A 21,767-nucleotide genomic window follows, 5' to 3' on the forward strand; every position below is an offset into this window, starting at 1 on the left:
ACCTGGACGATTGCAATAAGTTTTTGGTTGGTCTCCCTGCCTCCAGTCCCTTCCCACTCCAGACAATCTTTCACTCAGCTGTAAAACCAATAATTCTAAAGTAAATGATATGACTACGTCACCCTTCCCATCATCCCCCACTCAATAAACTCCAGTGGCTTCCTACCACCTCGTTCAGGATCAAATATAAAAGCCTGTATTTGGCATTCAAAGCACTTCACAATTTGGCCCTTTCTTACCTTTCTATTCTTCTTATACCTTAAACCTCCCATATACTCTGTGATCCAGTGACACTGGCCTCCTTTCTCTTCCTCAGACAAGACATTCCATCTCTGGACTCTGGATATTTTTTTTTTTTTGGTGAGGCAATTGAGGTTAAGTGACTTGCCCAGGGTCACACAGCTAGTAGGTGTCAAGTGTCTGAGGCCAAATTTGAACTCAGGTCCTCCTGAATCCAGGGCCGGTGCTCTATCCACTGCACCACCTAGCTGCCCCTTGGACTTTGGACATTTTTACTGGATATTCCCTATGCCTGGAATTATCTCCCTCTTCATCTCTACCTCCTGGTTTCCTTGGATTTCAAATTTCAGCTAATATCCCATCTTAATATTAGTGCTTTCCCTTTATTGTTCATCTCCAATTTCTTCTCTCTCTCTCTCGCTCTCTCGATATATATATATATATATATATGTATATATATGTATATATACACACACACGCATATATATATATATCTTGTTTGTACTTCATTGTTTTTCATGTTGTATCCCACCATTAGACTGTGAACCCTTTGAGAGCAGCAACCATTTTTTTGCTTTTCTTTGTATCCTCAGAGCTTAGCAGAGAGCCTGCCACATGGTAAGTGCTTAATAAATGCTTATTGACTGACTTTAAGCATATGTGGTATCTATGCTTGTCTTTTTGAACCATATTTATTTTTACTGTTGCCTTATCTGAGATCGTAATTACCTCCTTTGATTTTTTTTGAATTTTATCTGAAGCATAGTAAATCCTACTTTGGCTTTTCAATTTAACTCTGAATTTTTATGTTTATATTTTTAAATATTTTATTTTTTCTCTCCAGCTGTAAAAAAATTTTTAATGTTTGTTTTTTTTAGTTTTCAGTTCCAAATTCTATCCCTCTCTCCCTCCCTTGTCTCCTCCCTGGGATGAAAAGCAATATAATATAGGTTATACATGTGAAACATCAAATATATTTCTTATAAACATTGTTGAATTCTGCCCAAAGGGCTATAAAGCTGTGCATACCCTTTGACCCAGCAATACCACTATTAGGATTTTTTCCCAGAGAGATCATAAAAAAGGGAAAAGGACCCACATGTACAGAAATATTTATAGCTGCTCTTTTTGTGGTGGCAAGGAATTGGAAACTGAGAGAATGCCCATCAATTGGGGAATGGCTGAACAAGTTGTGGTATATGAATGTAATGGAATACTATTGAGCTGTAAGAAACGATGAGCAAGCGGATTTCAGAGAAACCTAGAAGGACTTACATGGACTGATGCTGAGTGAGATGAGAAGAACCAGGAGACCATTTTACACAGTATCAACAACATTGTGTGTTGATCAACTGTGATAGACTTGACTCTTCTCAGCAATACAATGGTCCAAGATAGTTCCAAAGGACTCATGATGGAAAATGCTATCCAAATCCAGGAAAAAAAAAAACCATTATGGAATTTAGATGCAGATTGAACCATACTATTTCTATTTTTTTTTGTTTTTCTTTTTTGAGGTTTTTACTTTTTGCTCTGATTCTTCTTTCACATAATGACTAATGCAGAAATATGTTTAATGTGATTGTACACATATAAACTATATCAGTTTGCTGTCTTGGGGAGTGGGTAGGGAAGGGAGGGAGGGAGAAAAATTTGAAGCTAGAAATCTTATAAAAACATTTTGAAAACTTTCTCTACATGTAACTAGAAAATAATAAAATACTTTTATGATAAAAATATGCATTGGCGGAGGGAGGGGGTACCCACACTGATGAAATCATAACTCCTTGATGTATAGGAATGCTGTTGAATCACTGCTGAAAACTTAATTTTCCCTTTTCATTTTCTGCAAAGCATAATAGATGTAAAGATTGTTTAGTAAACATCTCTTTCCCTCCTCTGGAAAAAACTAGTTTAGTGAACTCTGGGCTATTAAAAGTTAGATTGGGGGTGGGGGCAGCTAGGTGATGCAGTGGATAAAGCTCCGGCCCTGGATTCAGGAGGACCTGAGTTCAAATCTGGACTTAGACACTTGACACTTATAGCTGTGTGACCCTGGGCAAGTCACTTAACCCTCATTGCCCCCCCCCCAAAAAAGAGTTAGATTGTTTCTTTTTCTTATTTATCTATTTCACTGATCTCTTTTTTGGTAGTTTACATGGTTCTAGTGATTAGTAGTTAATATGGTTTGAGATCTGGAAATGCTGTCCCTCATTCTTTCCTATTTTTCCCCTAGGATTTCTGCAGAAATCCTAGATTTTCTTTTATTCCTTGAAGTGAATTTTGTTGTAATTTTGTCTATTTCTACAGAGCGACTCCTTTTTTTGTTTCATGACTCAGCACTATCTCTAGCATTGTTCTCATTATATCGTTACAGTACAAACATAACCAATGAATATTTCTATAATTATTTAGACTTTCCTTTACTTTCATAAAGAGTGTTTTCTAATTGTATTTCTCTAAATTTTGAGTGTGTGTTGGTGGGTTGATTCCCAGATATTCATTTTTTAAAATGTAGTTTCCTTTATTACCTTTTAATTAGGTCTGTTTTTGCTTTTGCTTTGTCTGAAATCATGATTGCTATGCCTGCCTTTTTTAAAAAAATTTTTTGCGGGGCAATGGGGGTTAAGTGACTCGCCCAGGGACACACAGCTAGTGTCAAGTGTCTGAGGCCTTATTTGAACTCAGGTCCTCCTGAATCCAGGGCTGGTGCTTTATCCACTGTGCCACCTAGCTGCCCCCTCCCCAAGATATTCATTTTTATAGTGATTTTGAATAGCATTTTCCTGTCCATCATTTTCTCCCGTTTTTTATCATTATCATATAGAAACACTGATGACTTTTGTGGATTTACTTTGTCTCAGGGTTGTTTTCACTATGTCTTGTTTTCTTTGCCTCTTTCCTTCAGGTTCAGATGTTCCTGAAGGATAGTTGGGTCAGCACCCTCAAGGTGGCCATCAGGAGTAGCCTGAGGGACATGAGCAAAGGCTGGTATAACCTCTATGAGACCAACTGGGAGGTGTACCAGATGTCCAAGCTTCACAAACTGATGGAACTTATCAAGTATACCCTGCAAGACTCGATCCGATTCCTGGTCCAGGACTCTCTTGTCAACTTTACCCAGTTCATCCTGGATGCCTGCTGCAATGTCCTGAACTGTTCTGAAGACATGGTCTGGGGTACCGATCTCATCAACAGTCCGTACAAGTGAGAAGAGGGAGAGGGGCTCATTGTAGCTGCCTGCCACTGGCCCGGGGGCAGCCAGAGAAGGGGAAGACTTTTGTAGGCTATTGACAGCGTCTTAGCCTTGGGCCCCAGGGACAGGATCTGAGGTGGGGATGTGGGAAGATGGAGACAGCTGTGGTCTAGAGCCAGTCACGTGTGGGTGACCTGAGAAAGTAACCTTGCATAAGGGTTTCAAGGGACTGTTATTCACCGATAGCTGACAGACAAGTGCTGTGTGCCTGCTGCCAGGGTCAGGAGCTGGCGTGAACAAACAACTTCTCCTGGGGAGCTGTGGCTGCCAAACAAGACATCTGGTGCCCAATGATGTTCCAAATGATATTTGGCCAAGTAGCAAGTCCTTCCTCAAGTAGCTTATGTTTTATTGAACACTGGGTTATTAGAGTTTGATTGCTTCTGCTTCTTGGGCCATTGTTCCCATCTTTAAAGAGACCTTGCTTCTGGTAGGGGATATTGGGGCTGCATCTTGAGTTTCTTTACCCCAGCCATTATCTGGGTGGGAGACCCCATAGAGCCACAGATCATGGCCCCTTCTGTACTTTGGGGGTCTTATTATTTGCCCATTAATGTGGTGAGGGAAGGGGACCTTGGGTAGGGAACCTAGACCCCAACAGCTGTGAATGCCACACAGATAAGGACTGATATCCATTCTCCCCTCTGCTTCTGGGCAGGTACTAGCGGGCATCCTAAGTAGGGAGCCAGGAGCAGCATCTTGTCCTCAGACTCACCTCTCCCCTATTTTTGCTTATTTGTGTATCCGTGTGTGTGTGTGTAAAGATACTTGTGTAATCATAGTGAACACAGGTTGGGGGAAACCCATGAGCACAGGTGGTCCAGTAGAAAGAACACTGGGTTTGGAGGAGCACCAGATTTTCAGTTAGAAGAACTAGGATTGAATGGTTAATAACGTGAGACCTTGGACAAGTCACTGTTCCTCTCTAGGCCTCATTCTGCTCATCTGTCAAATGAAGCGCTCAGACTATATACTCTTCTAAAGTGTTTTCTCCCTGGAGTAGGAATGTGTGTAGTTCAGCATGATGATCACAGAAAGCAGTCCTGGGGACCTCCCTCTCCTCTCTTCTAGGGCTTCCCTGGAAATTCTCCTGTTCCTTGTTTTTTGTGCTTGGGTCCTCAGATTGCTGTGGGGATCTGCTTTCAGGCCTCTGCAGCCAGAGTGGGCCCTCCTCCAACCCAGTATTGCTCCAGAGCCTTCTGCCTCAGTGGCTGCTGAGACATTATCTTGTGTTCCAGAAAGCTGAGGGACAAGTCTAGGTTGAGGGTGGGAGAGTTGGGGGCTCCACATCTCTGGGTGGAACAAAAGGCCTTTCAAGACTTGGAATGTCTCAGCAGAGACTTCCCTTTCTGTGTTGAGTGAACGAGAAGTTGTTTAGTTGTGTCCAATTCTTCGTGACCCCGTAGACCATAGCATACCCATACTGCCCATGGGGTTTTCTTGGCAGAGATACTGGAGCCGTTTGCCATTTCCTTCTCCAGTGGATTAAGGCAGTGAAGTGACTTGCCTGGAGTCACACAGCTAGTAAGTGTTTGAGGCCCGATTTGAACTCAGGTCTTCCTGACTCCAGGCCCAGCACTCTATCTCCTGAGCCACCTAGCTGCCTCATGGGCAGCTCTCTAATCATTTGATGATGGGATCGGGAATTTCTTAGTACAACTCTTGTTATCTGTAGGGTGATAAGCACAGAGCCCACAGGCCCACACCTGTCCATCATAGCTCAGAGAAATCTATAACCAGCCTAGCTTTCAGTGGCCTGGAGCGGGGAATAAAGCTGGCATTGACTTGCCCGTCCATGAAAGATCCAGGTTCTGAGAGCATTGATTATTCTTAGCCTCTGAATCACAGGAGAAGATTCACGCTTTTAGAAAAGGGGAACCACGTGTTATCTGAGCAGTCTGGGGAGATCAAGGTCAGTCCTACACAAACCAAAGGCACTCAGAACACAGACTCCTTCCCTTCCTCCCCCTCCCCCTCCCCCCATCTCCTCCCCCTGCAGAAGAAGACTTGACAGAGCAGCCAGGACCCATTTAATTAGTTTTCTGTGCCCAAGGCAGGCTCAGAGAACAAATCAAGCCACCTATCACTTATTGTCTTCTAAAAAAAAGAAAGAAAAAAAAGAAAAAAAAAAGCTAAAGGGGCAGCTAGGTGGTGCAGTGGATAAAGCACTGGCCCTGGATTCAAGAAGACCTGAGTTCAAATCCGGCCTCAGACACCTGACACTTACTAGCTGTGTGGCCCTGGGCAAGTCACTTAACCCCAATTGCCTCACCAAAAAAAAAAAAAGTGTCTTCTATATGTCAGGCTCACTAAGCCCTGGGGATACAAGGAAAAGCAAAACACAGCGCCTGCTCTCAAGGAGCTCACACCCCAATGGAGGCAACTACATGGAAAAGAAGTGTATACAAACAAGATAGACACAGGATGAATTGGGGGTGATCTCAGAGGGAAAGGCACTAAGCAAAGATAAAGGAGGACTGGCAAAGGCTTCTTGCAGAAAGTAAGGTTTTCCCCTGGGGGGACAGCCCGTGAAAATGTCCGGAGTCAGGAGATGCAGTGTCATGGGCAAGGAATAGGAAGGAAGGAGGCCAGTGTCACTGACTGGCAGAGAATGTGGAGGGGAGTAAGAAGACTGGAAGAAAAGGAAGGGGCAGGGGCAGCTGGGTGGCACAGTGGATAGAGCACCGGCCCTGGATTCAGGAGGACCTGAGTTTAAGTCCGGCCTCAGACACTTAACACTTACTAGCTGTGTGACCCTGGGCAAGTCACTTAACCCCAACTGCCTCAAGAAAAAAAAAAAAGAATAGGAAGGGGCAAAGTGAGGAAGGACTTTAAAAGTCAAACAGGAATTTCTTTTTGACGGACAGTCATGCTGAGACTTGAAACCACTCAGGCTGTCACAGAAGTCTAGGTGAAAGGTAGGCGCATGGTGCCTGGCACATAGTGGACGCCTCAGTGACTGTATATCGACTGTTGAGGCGATGAGGGCCGTGTCAGAGGAGGGAAGGGGCCACATGCAAGAGATGACATGAAGGTAAAAAAAGATGACAGGACCTGGCAATGGATTGGAGAGGGGGTGAGGTGGAGAGGAGTCCGGGGTGGGGGGGGACAGCTAGTTTGGGAGTCCTGATGACTGGGAGGATGGTGGGGGAAGGTTCTGGGCAAAAATAGTTTAGTTTTAGACGTGTTGAGTTTCAGATAACTGTGGGACACTGAGTTCAGGATGTCCAGCTGATGGGCAAGAATGTGAGATTGGAGCAAGAGAGAGAAGAGCTCAAGGATTTCAAGGAAAGGGACTTTTCTCCCAGTCTTGGCAATCTGAGGAACTTGCCACGCAGCCTGCCGTTCTTCCATATCCCCGGGTGACTTCTAGGCTGTTACTTTTCTGAAAATCACCTTCTCCTGCCAGTTGTCCCAAACCTTGGATAATGAATAGGCCTCCTGCCTTTTGCTTTGCGGTTTCTCTTCCCTCTTCCTGGCCTGATCTGAAAATAATACCTTTATTTTAGAGGTAGCTAGACAGTGGGACGCATTTAGTGCTGGGCTTGGATTTGGGAGTTCAAATCCGACCTCAGACACGAGGTATATGACACAAGGTATGTGACCCTGGGCAAGTCACCTAACCTCTGTTTGCCTCTGTTTCCTCTTTTATAAAATGAGGGTCATAATAGCAACTACCTCAAAAGGTGGTTGTGAGGAGCAGGTGAGATTAAATATATTACACATATATAGCATCACATATTAACATTTTAATTTATAAATTATGCCTATTATACGTATCTCATTATACCTATGGATAATTTAGGTGCCATATATATGCATATATATACAAATAATGTTTAAAATCTTTAAAGCACCATATGTGTGTCAGTTATTTTTAATTATTTTCTTCTTAGACCCCGGAAGAATCCCCTTTTCATAGTGGACCTGGTTCTGGACAATAATGGATCTCACTATAGCACCCCCTTAGAGAATTTTATGTCATCTTTGCTGAATCTGTTTGACAAGGGCATCCTGGCAACGCACTCCGTACCTCAGCTGGAGAAGGTACCACTGTCCATGGCCAGAGGGGATGCAGTGTGTGTGTGTGTGTGTGTGTGCGCGCGCGCGCGCGTGCGAGCACCTGCTCCTAGAATCAGCTGTGAAGCTTGAAAGACAGCAGAGAATGGCACTGTTAGCCTCTCATTAGACCACAAGATTAACTGAAGATAGTGGGGAAGAAGCCAGGACTTAGGACGAGACTGAAGGTCAGAGTGTGAGTGATGGGTGGCTTGAGCTCCCAGGGGACATAGTAGGATGGAGGTCATGGATGGGACAGTTCTTCCTGGCATGGAGCAGGAGGCTAGGGAAGGGGTGGGGAAGATGGTACAGGGTTTTGAGGGGTGTGTGTGTGTATGGAAGCGCTCCAGGTAGATGGTCTCAGTAAGTCACAGGCGAGGATGTCTGCTGAGAGAAAGGGGACCAAAGCTGACCTTGGGAGCTTAAGAAGAGGGTCATGGGGACCGAATGTCCACTAGAGGTCAGCTGGCTGCACTCGTTGCCAGTGAAGCTGTCATTTGGGTGCAGCCCCATCCGTCAGTGTCTCCAATGGCTCCACAGCACTGGCAGGCCCTTGTGGGCCGCTATTTTTCTATCTGAGGTAGCTTCAGCCCTGGAAGGGTCGTCTCGCTCTCTGGGATGCCCTGAGAGGGCAGACCAGGTCTGCTGCATGTCTGGGGGAGGGAACACCTGCGTGCTTCTCAAAAGGCCTTATTTTTATGGGTCCTTTGGGAGCCTCAGCTTGTCTTCCCTCCTTTGCAGGAATGTCACGTCTTCTTCTCCCCCTCCTCTCCCCTCTTTCCATTTGAGAAGCTAACTTCTGGCTGCCTCTCTCTCTGTCTCTCGCTTGGGCAGTTTGTGATGGAAGATATTTTTGTCAGCGGCGTCCCTTTGCTAGAGTCTGTGGGGCTTCACGAGCCGCTGGTGGAGGACCTGCGTAAGTCTCTCTCCAACGCCATCGGGAGGGCAATGATCCCTGTGTCGGCCTATGCCAAGGAGTTCAGAAAGCACCTGGATCTGAACAACAAAGATATCCGCACCTTCCTCAGGTATGTGGTGCTTTGGTGTCTGGGGAGGCTGGGCACCATGGCCCGTGGGCGTGTCGTGGAGAGCTCTGGGAGCTGTGGCGGCCAGGTCTCACGTCGGGGTCAGTGCATGCCACTGGGCGATGCTGGATCTGAGTGTGCACATCCTTGCGTTATCCAAGAAGGTTCATGGTGCCAATCAGATGATATATAACACTGTGTACCTCAGCACTGGTGTGCGAGAGCCAAGTATCTTTGCATTTGATGTCTGGTCCCTGCCACTGCCCCAAGGCAGGTGGTGCTGAAGCCTTTGCCATTCCCTATGGCATGAAGGGCACAGCCTCCTCTGCTTCTGTTGGAGGTTTGATTCTGATGTAGAATGCCTGCCCCATCTGTACCTTTGTAGATCTGAACCTTTATGTGGGCCTTTCCACCAGTCAGTCAATAAACATTTATTAAGCACCTACTGTGTGTCAGGCACTGTGCTAAATGCACGGGAAATAAAAAGAGGCAAAAGACAGTCCCTACCCTCAAAGAGTTTGCAATCTAACAGGGGACACAATAAGCAAATATGTACAGATTCTGTACAGGATCAATAGGGAATCATTAATAGAGGGCGGTACCAGAGTTAAGAGGGGTCAAGAAAGGCTTCCTGCAGAAGATTCAGCAGGGACTTGAAGGAAGCCAGGGAAAGTGAGCAGCTCCATCCTACAACATTCCTGTGCATGGATTTATTCGGCACCCTGGACGCCTTCCTCTGTATAGGACAATAGGTTTTAGGGCTAAAGAGCTCCTTGGAGTCCAAGCCCTTGATTTCTGAGATGAGGAAACTGCAGTCCCAGGTCACTTAGGCCACACAGGCCAGAGCCAGGATTCCATTCCAGGGCCTAGGACTCCCAACCTTGTTCCCTGTCCCTGTCCGCCACTCTCCAGCCTAAGGGATATATTTGTCCCCCTCACCAAACTTAGGTGAGAATTGGATGGAGCTAGCCCTGGTCCCCCCGGACACGGGCACAGATATACACAGGACCCCACTGCCTGATGTGATAGGGATGGGGCCATGTGCAGGCCTCTGCCCTTAGGAAAGGAGAAAGGGGGCATGCCAGATGGGGCTGCAGGTGGGAAGGTAGCCGCAGGCTTTCCAGGACATTCTGGAAAGGATCTGGGAGTTCTCGGCTCTTCTCTGGTCCATCTGGGAAGGCTGTGATGCCTTGGAAGAGAGTCCCGCCTTTGCCTGCATTTCTGTATAGCACGATGAGCTCAGGCTCCTGCAGGAAGCAGGAGCAATGCCCATTTGGGGCCAATGTCAGGATGCTCGTCTTGGGACCCCCGGGAAGCAAAGTTCTCTCTCCTGCTTAAATCCTTTTTCCAAAGGGCACCTGCCCAGCACCCAGCAGTGGATCATGGTGTGTGCCTCTCCTCCCAGCTTTGGTGTGGGAAGGGAATAGACCCTCACCATCTCCCAGCTCAGAGACCATCTCCTCTTTCCCCATGACCAGTAACAGCCTTCCCTCTTGGACACTGAAGGTGACATGGTAGAGGGGAGAGAAAATTGGGTGTGGCATTATGGGACCTGGGCTGTGACTTATCCACACGTAGGCAACAGGCCTTGACTGAATGACGCTTCCTGCTTCCCTTCCCTTCTCCTCTAGAAAATTTGGGGGTGTGGGTGATCTTGGCAGGTCCCTTCTGGTGCCAAATTTGTTTCAATGTTTTAATAGCACTTTGTTTTTCACCTGTCTAATGCACTTATCGCATAACATTGTCTCTTATAGTTCCATGTGTTTGTATGTTAACCCCAATGCCTCTGACTAGGCTGCATGTTCAACAAAGATAGAGCCTGTGTCTTGGCTGCACTTGCCCAGCACAGTGCTCTCCATAGAGTAGGTGTTTACTGAGGGTTTGTAGAATGAGTAAACGAGTGACTTTGATGGTTCATGTGCCCAGCGAGTATGAAAAAGTGTGCCCTCCTGCTGCTGAGGTGAGGGAAGTGGTGATGAGCCACCTGCAGGAAAAGGAGATCCTGGATAACACTTTGCCCAGCAACATCATCATTGGCCCATTTTTCATCAATGTGGAAAATACAAAGCAGAGCCTCTCCAAGAAACGCAAAGCCCTGGCCACCTCCATGTTGGACCTCCTGGCAAGGAACCTACACCAGGAAGTGGACAGTGTGAGTTTAAGATCTGTCCCCTCCCTCTATTTCCTCCACCTTATTTCTCCTGCCATCGTCGCCCTGTTTTAGGAGATAGATGGATGATATCTTTCTCTATATCAGGGCCATTGGTCTAATGCCTGTTAAGATAGAGAGTCATAGGACAATAGAATCTTAGATGTGGAAGGGTCGGCTCTAGAATGGTGGTCTGATGGTCTTCTGACTTTGGACCTTTTAGCTCCACCCAGACCCAAGCAAAGATACCCCCTATTCCCTCTACAGCATTTGCGTGACAGCCTCTAATGAGGGGGAGCCCCTCCCTACTAAGGTAGCCAGTTTCACTTTGGGTAGATTTAGGTGTTAGAACATGTTTTCTTATGTGGACCCTGGATCTGTCTTCCTGCAGTTTGCCCCCATTACTTCCAGTGGTGCCCATTAGGCCCAAGCAGCACAGGTTGAATTTCTCTTAACACAATAGCATCTCACATCCTCAGAGACAGCTAATTAATAAGTTCTTGTTGATTCATGGAGAGCACCGGGCTTTACCCCCACCCTGGGAGCATTATTCTGTATACCCACCAGCTTGTTGATGTCCTTTGTTAAGGATGCTCCTTCAAACTGAAGGTGGTTCTTCCGATGGGCTCTGACCAGGACGGAGTGTAGTGGAAAAGTTACCTCTCTTGTTCTGGACACAATACCTCTGGAATGCAGCTTAGACTCACGTTAGCCCTCTTGGCTGCCACATCTAACTCTTGACTCATATTGACCTTGCAATCCTCACACCAATTAATCAATAAGCAAACATTTACAAGGTGGTTTTGAGGTAGAAAGGGGAGAAGAAGAGGGAGTTCCACCCGAACGTCTCTATTTTAGATGTTCATTGCCCATCCCTGTAAAGTATGTTCTAGTATTTCTTCCAGAACTGGATTCACATTCACTAGCCTGTCGAGCTCACTTTCTTCCCATAAAAACAAGAATGCTCATCTCTTTCTAGACTTGTGGCATCTCTCTTGTTTTCCAAGTTCTTTGAAAGATCACCGGTAGGGGCTCCGCAGTCACGCCGAACATTTCTTTGACTCTCTGGAACACAGCCTGGCACAGGGAGTCTGCTCTATGTTGTGGAGGCCCTCCTCCTGTCTTGTAAAGGTTTGGGGATTTGGGAGATATAACAAGCACATGCACACTTCTTCTAGAGTTACAAGAACTTTACTGATTATAGGATAACAGTAGGTTTCAGAAGCATAGAAATAGAGAAGCAATGACACAATAGCAATTCCAGTCACAACTACAGTAATAGAAGACATACATCACCAAATCAGGGAAGCACCAAAGTCTTGATTTCTAGCTGGGGAATCCTGGGTTACAGCTTCCAGAGGCCTGACTAGGAAAGGTCCCCGGGCAGAGCATCCTCTCCCCAGGTGAGATTTCAAAGACCACTTTCCCAGTGAAGATTTATACACAGTTGTTTTGGTTTTTTTGTCTTTTTGCAGGGCAATGAAGATTAAGTGACTTGCCCAGGGTCACACAGCTAGTAAGTGTCAAGTGTCTGAGGCTGGATTTCAACTCAGGTCCTCCTGAATCCAGGGCCAGTACTTTATCCACTGCACCACCTAGCTGCCTCAGACTTTTATACAGTTGTAAACAAAGACAACATTAAGTCAACTGCTTGCTTGACCAACACAGATGTTTACTTCCTTCCTCAAGGGCCGGCCAAGCCTGTGAGAGAGGAAGAACATCCTGCTTTGACCAGAACACATTAATCTGTTTCCGAGACTTCTGCAAAAGTTCTGTTTTGTTCTAGGGAAGCGGGCCCGGCTTTTAAGGAAGAAAACAAAGCTATCAATGTCCTGATTGATTCCCAAAACAAAAGGTGTCTGCAAGTCTATATTCTCACGAACAGGGAAAATCTTCCTAATTTCATAATTAACCCTTCATTTGGGCTTAAGATCTGACTTGTTCAATAGGACGTCAAAACTTTAGGGGTGAGCCCATTATATCATGAACAGGGAAGATCTTCCTAATTTCATAATTAACCCCTCACCTCCCTTCCTCTTGAGGTTGCAAAGTTACAATGGAGCACCTATTCATTCCCAAGAATAGCTGTGTTCTCTTAATACTTCCCTGCTTCTCTTGGATTTCTCTTCCTGTTAGTCCTTACTTGTCCTTTCTAGCGCAATGATTATTCTCCATGGTGAAGAAAACAAAAGGAAAATAAAAGTTATTGTCATGGGGAAATTGGTTGGTGTAGGGGTTCTTTGGAATTCCTCTTTAAAGAATGACACCCTCGGGGGCAGCTAGGTGGCACAGTGGATAGAGCACCGGCCCTGGAGTCAGGAGTACCTGAGTTCAAATCCGGCCTCAGACACTTAATACTTACTAGCTGTGTGACCCTGGGCAAGTCACTCACTTAACCCCAATTGCCTCACTTAAAAAAAAAAAAGAATGACACCCTCTCCCACACAAATCCAATTAGAATAAAATAATCTTGTATTTAGGTGCTAGAGAAAGGAAACCAAGAGAGAAGTCAAACTTCTCTCAAGGGGAGATAGTTCCCAAGACATGATCCTCTGAGATACCCATGTTCCTGAACAGGAAAAAGGCCATAGCTTTTATAGAGGACAGATGGTGGAGGGACAGATGGGGTGATCACCTGACTGTGGAAAGTTTCCTTATTGGAGTTGATCACCCAAGGGTGGAATGTCCCCCACTGGGGGTGGGCTGGGAGAAGTTGGGGGAGAGGCAGCTCTGATCTCTTGAGCCAGGTCCCCCTGGCACCACTCAGGCAGCAGCCACGCCTAATGGCCTTCTCTCTCTTGCTTCAAGCTGGGTCTGTCTTCCCAAGGAAAGTTACCTCAGACCCGTGTCCTAACCCCATAACAGTTATGTAGGTTTACCTTCTGTCTGATGTTAACATCATCTCAACCACCCTGAGAGATCACATCTTGTAGTGGGTGGAGTGCTAAAGATGACCTGGGTTCAAGTGGCATCTCAGACGCAGCTCAGCTGGGTGACCCTCTGGGCAAGTCTCTGGTAGACGGAGTTTTCTTAACAAGAAGTTTCTTCCTCTGATGACATTTATTTTTCTTTTCTTTTTCTTTTTTTTTGGTGAGGCACATTCGAGAGGAATGAGTCTGAAATCTGACTTGGCTTCCCCTCCTGCAGATTTGTGAAGAGTTCCGGTCCATTAGCCGGAAGATTTATGAGAAGCCTAACAGCATTGAGGAGTTGGCAGAGCTCCGGGAATGGATGAAGGGCATCCCTGAAATGCTGGTGGGGCTGGAGGTACTGAGCCCATCCCTGCGCCAACAGGGCTATCCTGGGATACCAGAGGTGTCACGGGCCACAGGATTGGACACAAAGGCCATGGGCCTTTGAAGGTGGAAACTTGGCCAAGAGGGGCCTGATGTTTGGTTTGAGGTTGCTCTGCCCCCAAGGGTTCATCTCTAGACTCAGACTTGACTGGGAACCTGAACAATGTCTTAAGTCCCAAGAAATGGTATCAGAGATAGTAACCTGAGTACTGTGGGGCTCCGCGGGGTGCTGCAGGACAGGCAGGCTCATCCCAAGGGCAGGAAGGGGCCACGGAGAAATTCTAGTGTCTCCCCTTCGCCCCCACCTCCAAAGTGCATACTCCTGATAGCAACTCTGGGTCTGCTAGGAGGGAGATGAGATCTCCTTTGTGAGGGAAGGACTCCCTCGCCTCTTTGCTCTGGGTATGGTGGAACCTTTCTCTTTATGTGCGTCTAAGGACCACTTTAGCATTAGACAGCTAGAGGCCCTCTGCCCCCACTTGTGAGGGCTGGGGTGTTTTCATCACAGTTTAACAACTCCCACCCATTTCTATTGTGTTTAGAAGTTTCCAGAGTGCTTTCCTCACTAGACCTCAGCAGAGTGGATAATGCATGGAGTTATTACCTCCATTTCAGATTTGAGGAAAATGAAAGTCAGACAGGCAGTAACACATCCAAGTTCACACAGCTAGGTCTTGAACCCTTGACTCCTTTCTCCGAACCCAGCACTTTCCCTTGTGGGACCTACCGTGTTGCATACCACTGTGTGCTAGTGGGCCTGGTACCTGGAGGGTCATCCTTTTGTTCAAAGTGCCCTCTTGTGGCCTAGCCCTTAATCACATGAAAAGAGTTTGGCCTTGGCCTGCCACCCCATTCATCCCTCTCCTTTTAGGATATCTCCTATAGAACCACAAAATGTTATAGTCCTTGAGTTGCAGAATACAGAATTTTAGATCCATAAAACCTCAGAACTTATTTTATTTATCCTCAGAGAAGGGAAGGGATTTGTAAACTGAGGCTCAAAGACGTGTCAGAGCAAAATACTATTTATGTACTTTGTATTTTGGCATCAGTCTGCTGGAAACAATCTTATTTAATTTAGAATCAATCTATATCCAAGCCATTTATAGCTTGGAGAGGGAGCTGTCCAACCTAGCATAGTCTCTCTGCCCTGTATTTAGAAAGACCCTAGACTGAGCGTCTGGAGACTTGGGTGTTCTTCCTGGGTCTGATGCTCACTTGCTGTGTAAAATGGGAACGGTAATCCTCAAGTGACCCCACAATTGCATTCCTCCCCAGTGTATCCTTCAGGCATTAGGCTGATTCATTTGTTCTGGGAAGCACTGACCGCACTGTCAGCTTTTAGAGCCAACAGGCTCTTCTTCTAGCAGGCCTTTGTCAATACGCCCCACTCCCTGGGGAGCCGCTGCCCACAGTTCTTTGCCCATCCCTTCCGTCTGGGGGACCACGTTCTTGTCTGTCTCTGCAGGAAAGGATAGTGAAAGTCATGGGTGATTACCTGGTCATGGATGATTTCTTTTACAACCTTACCACGGATGACTTCAATGACAAGTAAGTGAGGGCTCTGAGCCCCCCTCTGCTCTCACCTCTCCTCCTGACTCTAGACGAGAAAACTGAGGCCCCAAAATATCAAATGACTTAACCAAGGTCACCTAGCTCATCTGTGGCAAAGCGGAGATTTAAACCCAGGTCTGCTTTTGACTGCAGATCCAGGGGTCTTTCCACTGCCTCGCCTGCCTTTTCCTTTGGGGCCCCGGAATCTGAATTTCCATGTCACCCTGCTTCTCCTTTCAGATGGGCAGCGAGTAACTGGCCCCACAAGATCGTTGGGCAGATTGAGTTGATTCGGGAAATGCACCAGGAGGAAGAAGAGAAGTTCCACAAGATCCAGCTCATGGATCAGAACAACTTTCTGGAGAAGCTGGATGGTCTTCAGGTGCTCCTCCGGGACTTCAGAGGCCCTGGGCCCCACACCCCCTTCTCGACACTGACATTCCTGCAGCCACAAAGGGACAGCCACTGGCTCCATCCATGTGGCACCCATGTGTTTAGAGTGGGATGGATCATCCATGCACCTTGTGTACATACTGTCACATAGAGAGACGCCCACACCCTCCACGATATCCCAGGGACCTTTGCCTCTGGCTCCCCCAGCAAACTCTGGCAGTGGTGCACTAACACACGCTCATCCAGGTCTTGGACCACTCCCACTGCAGACGTGCCCACAGATAGAAAGTTAGTGCCATTGCTTGTGAGCTGAGATTTGGGAAAGGATTGTAGGAAGGACAATGATAAAGCAGAGGAGGTGACCAGAATGTCACATCAGACAAGATGGATTCAAGTACTTCAGAGATTTTCATATGCAAGAGGGATTGACTCTTTCAGGGCTAGAACAAGGAGAAGGGAGTGGTGAGGGGGGTGGAGTTGATGAAGAGAGGAGATTCTTCCTGACAGAATTTTCCCCAAATGGAATGGTTTGCCCTGGGAGCGGTGAGTCTTTGGACAAAGGCAGGATGCCAATTTGTTGGGTTTCTCGTGGTGAGAATTCCTTTGTGGGTATGGATTGGACAAGATGGTCCCTTGTGACTAAAATCCTCAGTAAGCAAGCTCTCCTTACCACAGGTGTCCTTTTTTCCCCTAGTTGTTGGTGGCTGGATTTTCCATTCACACAGAAATTGCGCGTGCGCATGAGATCGCCAATGAAGTGAGGAGGGTCAAGAAGCAGCTGAAGGAATGCCAGCAGTTGGCCATGCTCTATAATAACCGAGAGCGGATTTTTGGCATGCCCATCACAAATGTAAGTGTCTAGGTAACTCTCTCTCCTACTGCTCATCTTTAGTGAATGCACATTCCCTTGGATTAAGGGTGGGAAGTATGGGCTCAGAATACTCTTTTCTGTTCACCCTGCTGTATGAGACATCTCGCGCTCCCTTCTGGGCTTTGTTCCTATCATAGGAGTGGTTTATAAATGAATGGAGAGTAGCCACTTTTTTCCTTCTGTTTTGTTTTTGTTCTTTCCATTTACATTGTTGGAGTCATTGTATAGATTGTCTTCCTGGTTCTGCTTGCTTCATTTTGCATCAGTTTATATAAAATCTATCTTTGACCTCCTTGGGGTGTGTGCAAAAATAGCTGGGAGCCAATCTACCAAGGCGCCCTCAAGACCCATATGGATAAAGTCACAGATGCTCTGGAATGGGATACAGCATGATTTCACTAGCGGGATATTTCATGCTCAGGACTAGGGATGCCTATTGTAACGATTGGAATGATGCCACCTGCTGGAGACTTATTGTAGAAGAGTTCTGCCCATGAAGCGAAGGTCTTTGAGGGCAAGACCAGGAGTCTTTTCTTTGGAAAAGGAAGTGACGCGGGCTAGTGGGAGGAGGAAGGAAGAGACTGAGGCTCCTTTCCTGAGGATGCTGGTGGAGAGGGGAGCTAGAAATGTGCTCTCCCTTTAATAGATAGGAATCTAGGCCTTTTCTTCTCTCTCTACCAAACTCTTATTCTCCTTAATAAATGCTTAAAAGTCTAACTCTTGCTAAAGCTTATAATTTATTGGCGACCACTCATTGGATATTTTAGACAGACTAGCTAGAATTTTAGCCCTTAACACTATATATGAAAAATTACAATACTACTGATTTGTAGATTGAATGCTATACAATATAAAATGCTACAAAATTAACAATTGAAACTGAATGCTTTTGTAATTCCAATGACTGAGTTTGGCCATATGGAAGAGATATGAGAGTGTACCTCCGGAGCTTCATTCTTTGTATGGGGGTGGGGAGACTATGGGGGTGAAACATTCAGTCAGCCAACAGGCATTTGTTAAGCACCTGCTATTGGTCAGGCTGTGCTAGAGATTCAAAGACAGATGGAACCATTCTTATCCTCAAGAAACTTTCCTCCTATGGGATGGACAGTATGTATATAAATAAGCATATATGAAGTGAGTACAAGGTCACTGGGGAATTAGAAAAGGTTGGACAGAGTTTTGAAGGAAATAGGGGGCCTGGTGGAACTGCATTCCAGGCATGGGAGACAGCCAAGGCAAAGGCACGGAGGTGGGAGACACTGTTGAGTGTGAGAAGCACCCAGTCAGTCCACAAACACCTATTAAGCACCTACTGTGTGCCAGGCCCTGTGCTAAGTGCTGGGGTTACCGAGGAAAGGAAAGAACAACCCTGTTCCATTGGAGTGCACAGTCAAATGGGGGGAGAGAAAATAGAGTGGCAGAGTGGCAGAGAAAGAGCACGAGCATGGAGGACGGGGAAGGACTTCGTGCAGAAGGTGGGGCTTCGGCCGAGACTCGAAGGAAGCCAGCAGAGCCAGGAGGCAGAGAGGAGGAGGGAGAGGGTTCTAGGCTTGGAGAACAGCCAGGGAGGATTAGCAGAGGTGGGTGATGCTGGGTCCAGGGAGAGGAAGAGTGAAGACTACATGGAAAGGAGTGAGGAAGAAGGAGAATGGGAAGGGAGGAAGGTGCCAGGTTGGGAAGGACTTGGCGTCTGATCTGGAGGTAAGGGGGAACCACTAGAAGGTGTTGAAGAGGGGGGTGATGTGGTCAGGTGAGTCAGAGCCAAGCAGAGGATGGACCAGCCTGGGGAGAGATGAAACAAGGAGGGAAACCCTATAGGCTATTGCATTCGTCTGGTTGTGACCAGATGAGGAGCCACCCCAGGGTGCTCGCAGTGCCTGAGGATTGAAGAGGGTGGGGACGTGGAGAAGCAGCGTCTGTAGGACTTGACAAGGGATTGGATATGGGGGGGAGAGAGAGGAGGCCGTCAAGAAGGACACCTAGGTTTTCTGCCTGGTGCCTGGCAGGGTGGCGGGGCCCTCGACAGGAATATGGATGTTGGGAAGAATGGAAGATGGGGGTGGGTGTAAAATAATGAGTTCATCTTTGGACTTGTCGGGTTTAAGATAGCTTCAGGACCAAGATGGTATATAAACAGGTGGAGATGCAAGAGTGGAGGTCAGGAGAGAGGTTAGGACAGGACAAATAGAGCTCAGAGCCATCTGCATGTAGAGATGATATACTTGGGGATTGATGGGATCATCAACAAAATAGTGTAGAGGGAGTAGAGAAGAAGGCCCAGAACAGGGCCTTGACACTTGGGGTCAGTGGGCACGGTGTGGATGAAGCTCCACCAGAGGAGAAGGATCCCAGCAGGTGGAAGCAGGAGAGAGCAGAGAGTGAGCAGCAGTGCCAGAGGCTGCAGAGAGAGAAACAAGGATTAGGATGGGGAAAAGGCAGCATCATTTTCTTGGGGGGTTGGGGGGGGTGGGACAGTGAGGGTTAAGTGACTTGCCCAAGGTCACACAGCTAGTAAGCATCAAGGGTCTGAGGCCAGACTTGAACTCAGGTCCTCTTGAATCCAGGGCCGGTGCTCTATCTACTGTGCCACCAAGCTACCCCCTAAAAGGCAGCATCATTACAACCTCCTACACCTGAGAGGGCCCTGTCCTGTCTCCCCTCCAGTATGACAAACTGTACAAGATGATCAAGGACTTCCAGCCCTACTGTGACCTGTGGACCACTGCTTCTGACTGGCTGCGCTGTTCAGAAAGCTGGATGAACGACCCTCTGTCCGCCATCGATGCTGAGCAGCTGGAGAAGAGTGTGATTGAGGCCTTCAAGACCATGCACAAGTGTGTGAAGCAGTTCAGAGATGTCCCAGGTAATCCCCTGCCTCTAAACCAGGGACCAGACCTGGTCAGCTTGGCCCCAGGGGCAGAAGGGCCCCTCTTTTCTTCCCTCCACTATGAGAAGGGCCTCTTGACCCCTGAGGGTCAAGTACAATCCATCCTCTGCACGGCTGCCCTGGTCATCCTCCTGATGCACAGGCCTCCGTATTTCCCTCTCTCACACCACGAAGTGGAAGTTGGCCTTCAAGGCCTTCCGCAGCCTTTTAACTGATGGATCCAAAGGTATTTACTATGTGCCGAGTTCAGTTCTAAGCACTGAGGGTGCACAGAAAGGTAAAAATAGCCCCTGCCCTCACGAAGCTCACATTCTAATGAGGGAAATCACATGCAAACAGGTTGGGACATTCTGGAATACAGAGGAGATGATGGGTCATCTCAGAGGACCAGGAAAGGCTCCCTCCGGGGGTGGTGTTTGAGCTGAAACTTGAAGGAGGCGGGATAGCCGTCCAGGCCAGTCTCCAGGCCCTGAGATGGGAGGTTGTGTGTGAGAAGAGCAGGCTCCTGTCTGTGCTCCCCATAGCAACCAGACTGGGCTGTTTGCTTCTCTGAACCACTCCTTGCTTTCCCCTCAGAACCTCTGCCTGCCCTACCCTACTCATTGTTCTTCCCTCCCTTTTTTGGAACTGCCTATTTATCCTTTAAGATCCCATTCAAATGCGGCTTCCTCCATGAAGCCGTCCCTGATTCTCCAAGCTGGCAGCCTGCTTTCACTGTAGAATTCTCACAGCACTTGGCTCATCCTGCTCAGATAGAGCTCACTAAGCTCTCTGAGTGTGGGTCTGCATCTTGTTCTACTTGTTCCTGTCTGCTACGGGTCTGGGGACCTGAAATGCTGGCAGTTGTAGAATTGACCATCTAAGAAGCTGCCTCCTGCTTAGGTGGGAACTCGTCCCTCCAGAGACCTCCCCATCCTTCTGTGAGGAGGCTCCTGCTAGCCTCCCATGACCAAGGGCAGAGTGGGGCAGTCTTTCAAGGACCAACCATGCCCTCCCTCTTGGGGAGAAGCTGATTGAGAGGGCAGGCCCGAGCCTCTGTGAGGGGCCTCTCAAAGCTGCTCCCTAGGGAGAGCACGCCCCTACCAGCAGCCCTCTTTTTTTTTTTTTTTTTTTTTGGTGAGGCAATTGGGGTTAATTGACTTGCCCAGGGTCACACAGCTAGTAAGTATTAAGTGTCTGAGGCTGGATTTGAACTCAGGTCCTCCTGAATCCAGGGCCGGTGCTCTATCCACTGTGTCACCTAGCTGCCCCTCAGCAGCCCTCTTTTTGTGGGCAAACCCCCGGGGCGGGCAGTGGTGTGGCAAGCAGGACCGTCGCCGCTGGGGCCTAGCCCTTTCTCCTAACCTCAGCTGGTCTGATTTCTCTCATTAGCCTGCCAGGAAGTGGCTGTAGATATCCGGAACCGAATCGAGGATTTCAAGCCTTACATCCCGCTGATCCAGGGCCTGCGGAACCCTGGTATGCGGAACCGGCACTGGGAGATGCTCTCTGAGAAGATCAACATCAATATCAAGCCCAAGGCGAACCTCACCTTTGCTCGGTGTCTGGAAATGAATCTACAAGATCACATAGAAGACATTGGCAAAGTCGCAGAGGTGGCTGGCAAGGAGTACGCCATCGAGCAGGTGCGACTGGCCACGTACCAACCCCCAGTCACCATCACATGTGCTTACGGGTGACCAGGCTAGCGAGAGCAAGGTGCCCCATATCAGAACAGCCTTCCTGCTAATCCAAGACGTTCTACAAAAGGAAGGTCTGGCCCAGCAGGAAGCACACTCCCTGTCCCTGCAGAGCTCAAGCAGTGGGCAGGCCACTTGGCAGGAGTTCGAGAGTCTCGCACTGAGGAGGACTTTAAATGAGGCTCCTGCCATTTCTGAGGAAGGATCTCAGTAGTATAGCTGAGGGGTTGGGAGGAGGTTGAGAAGAACTATGATGCGCCAGTCCCTCTAGTAATATTCCAAGGGCTCTTCTCCTTGGACTGGGGACCTGTGTCTAGAACTAGAATGACTATGCCCGAAGTCCCATGCAAAGGAG

The 21,767-nt window shown here is 47.6% G+C and overlaps 1 protein-coding gene across 1 annotated transcript in view; it reads left to right on the forward strand.

Moving 5' to 3' along the window:
• The window catches only part of DNAH1 (dynein axonemal heavy chain 1), a 151,145-nt gene that overhangs the window by 32,962 nt on the left and 96,416 nt on the right, over positions 1–21,767 (forward strand). The window contains exons 11-20 of the mRNA XM_043965072.1: positions 3,149–3,447; positions 7,393–7,543; positions 8,390–8,583; positions 10,507–10,732; positions 13,877–13,996; positions 15,494–15,576; positions 15,820–15,961; positions 16,667–16,822; positions 19,511–19,709; positions 21,105–21,358. Coding sequence (XP_043821007.1) covers positions 3,149–3,447; positions 7,393–7,543; positions 8,390–8,583; positions 10,507–10,732; positions 13,877–13,996; positions 15,494–15,576; positions 15,820–15,961; positions 16,667–16,822; positions 19,511–19,709; positions 21,105–21,358 — 1,824 coding nt within the window. The remainder of the gene's footprint in view (positions 1–3,148; positions 3,448–7,392; positions 7,544–8,389; positions 8,584–10,506; positions 10,733–13,876; positions 13,997–15,493; positions 15,577–15,819; positions 15,962–16,666; positions 16,823–19,510; positions 19,710–21,104; positions 21,359–21,767) is intronic.

Source organism: Dromiciops gliroides, chromosome 1 (assembly GCF_019393635.1).
Source record: "Dromiciops gliroides isolate mDroGli1 chromosome 1, mDroGli1.pri, whole genome shotgun sequence".
Taxonomy (NCBI): Eukaryota; Metazoa; Chordata; class Mammalia; order Microbiotheria; family Microbiotheriidae; genus Dromiciops; species Dromiciops gliroides.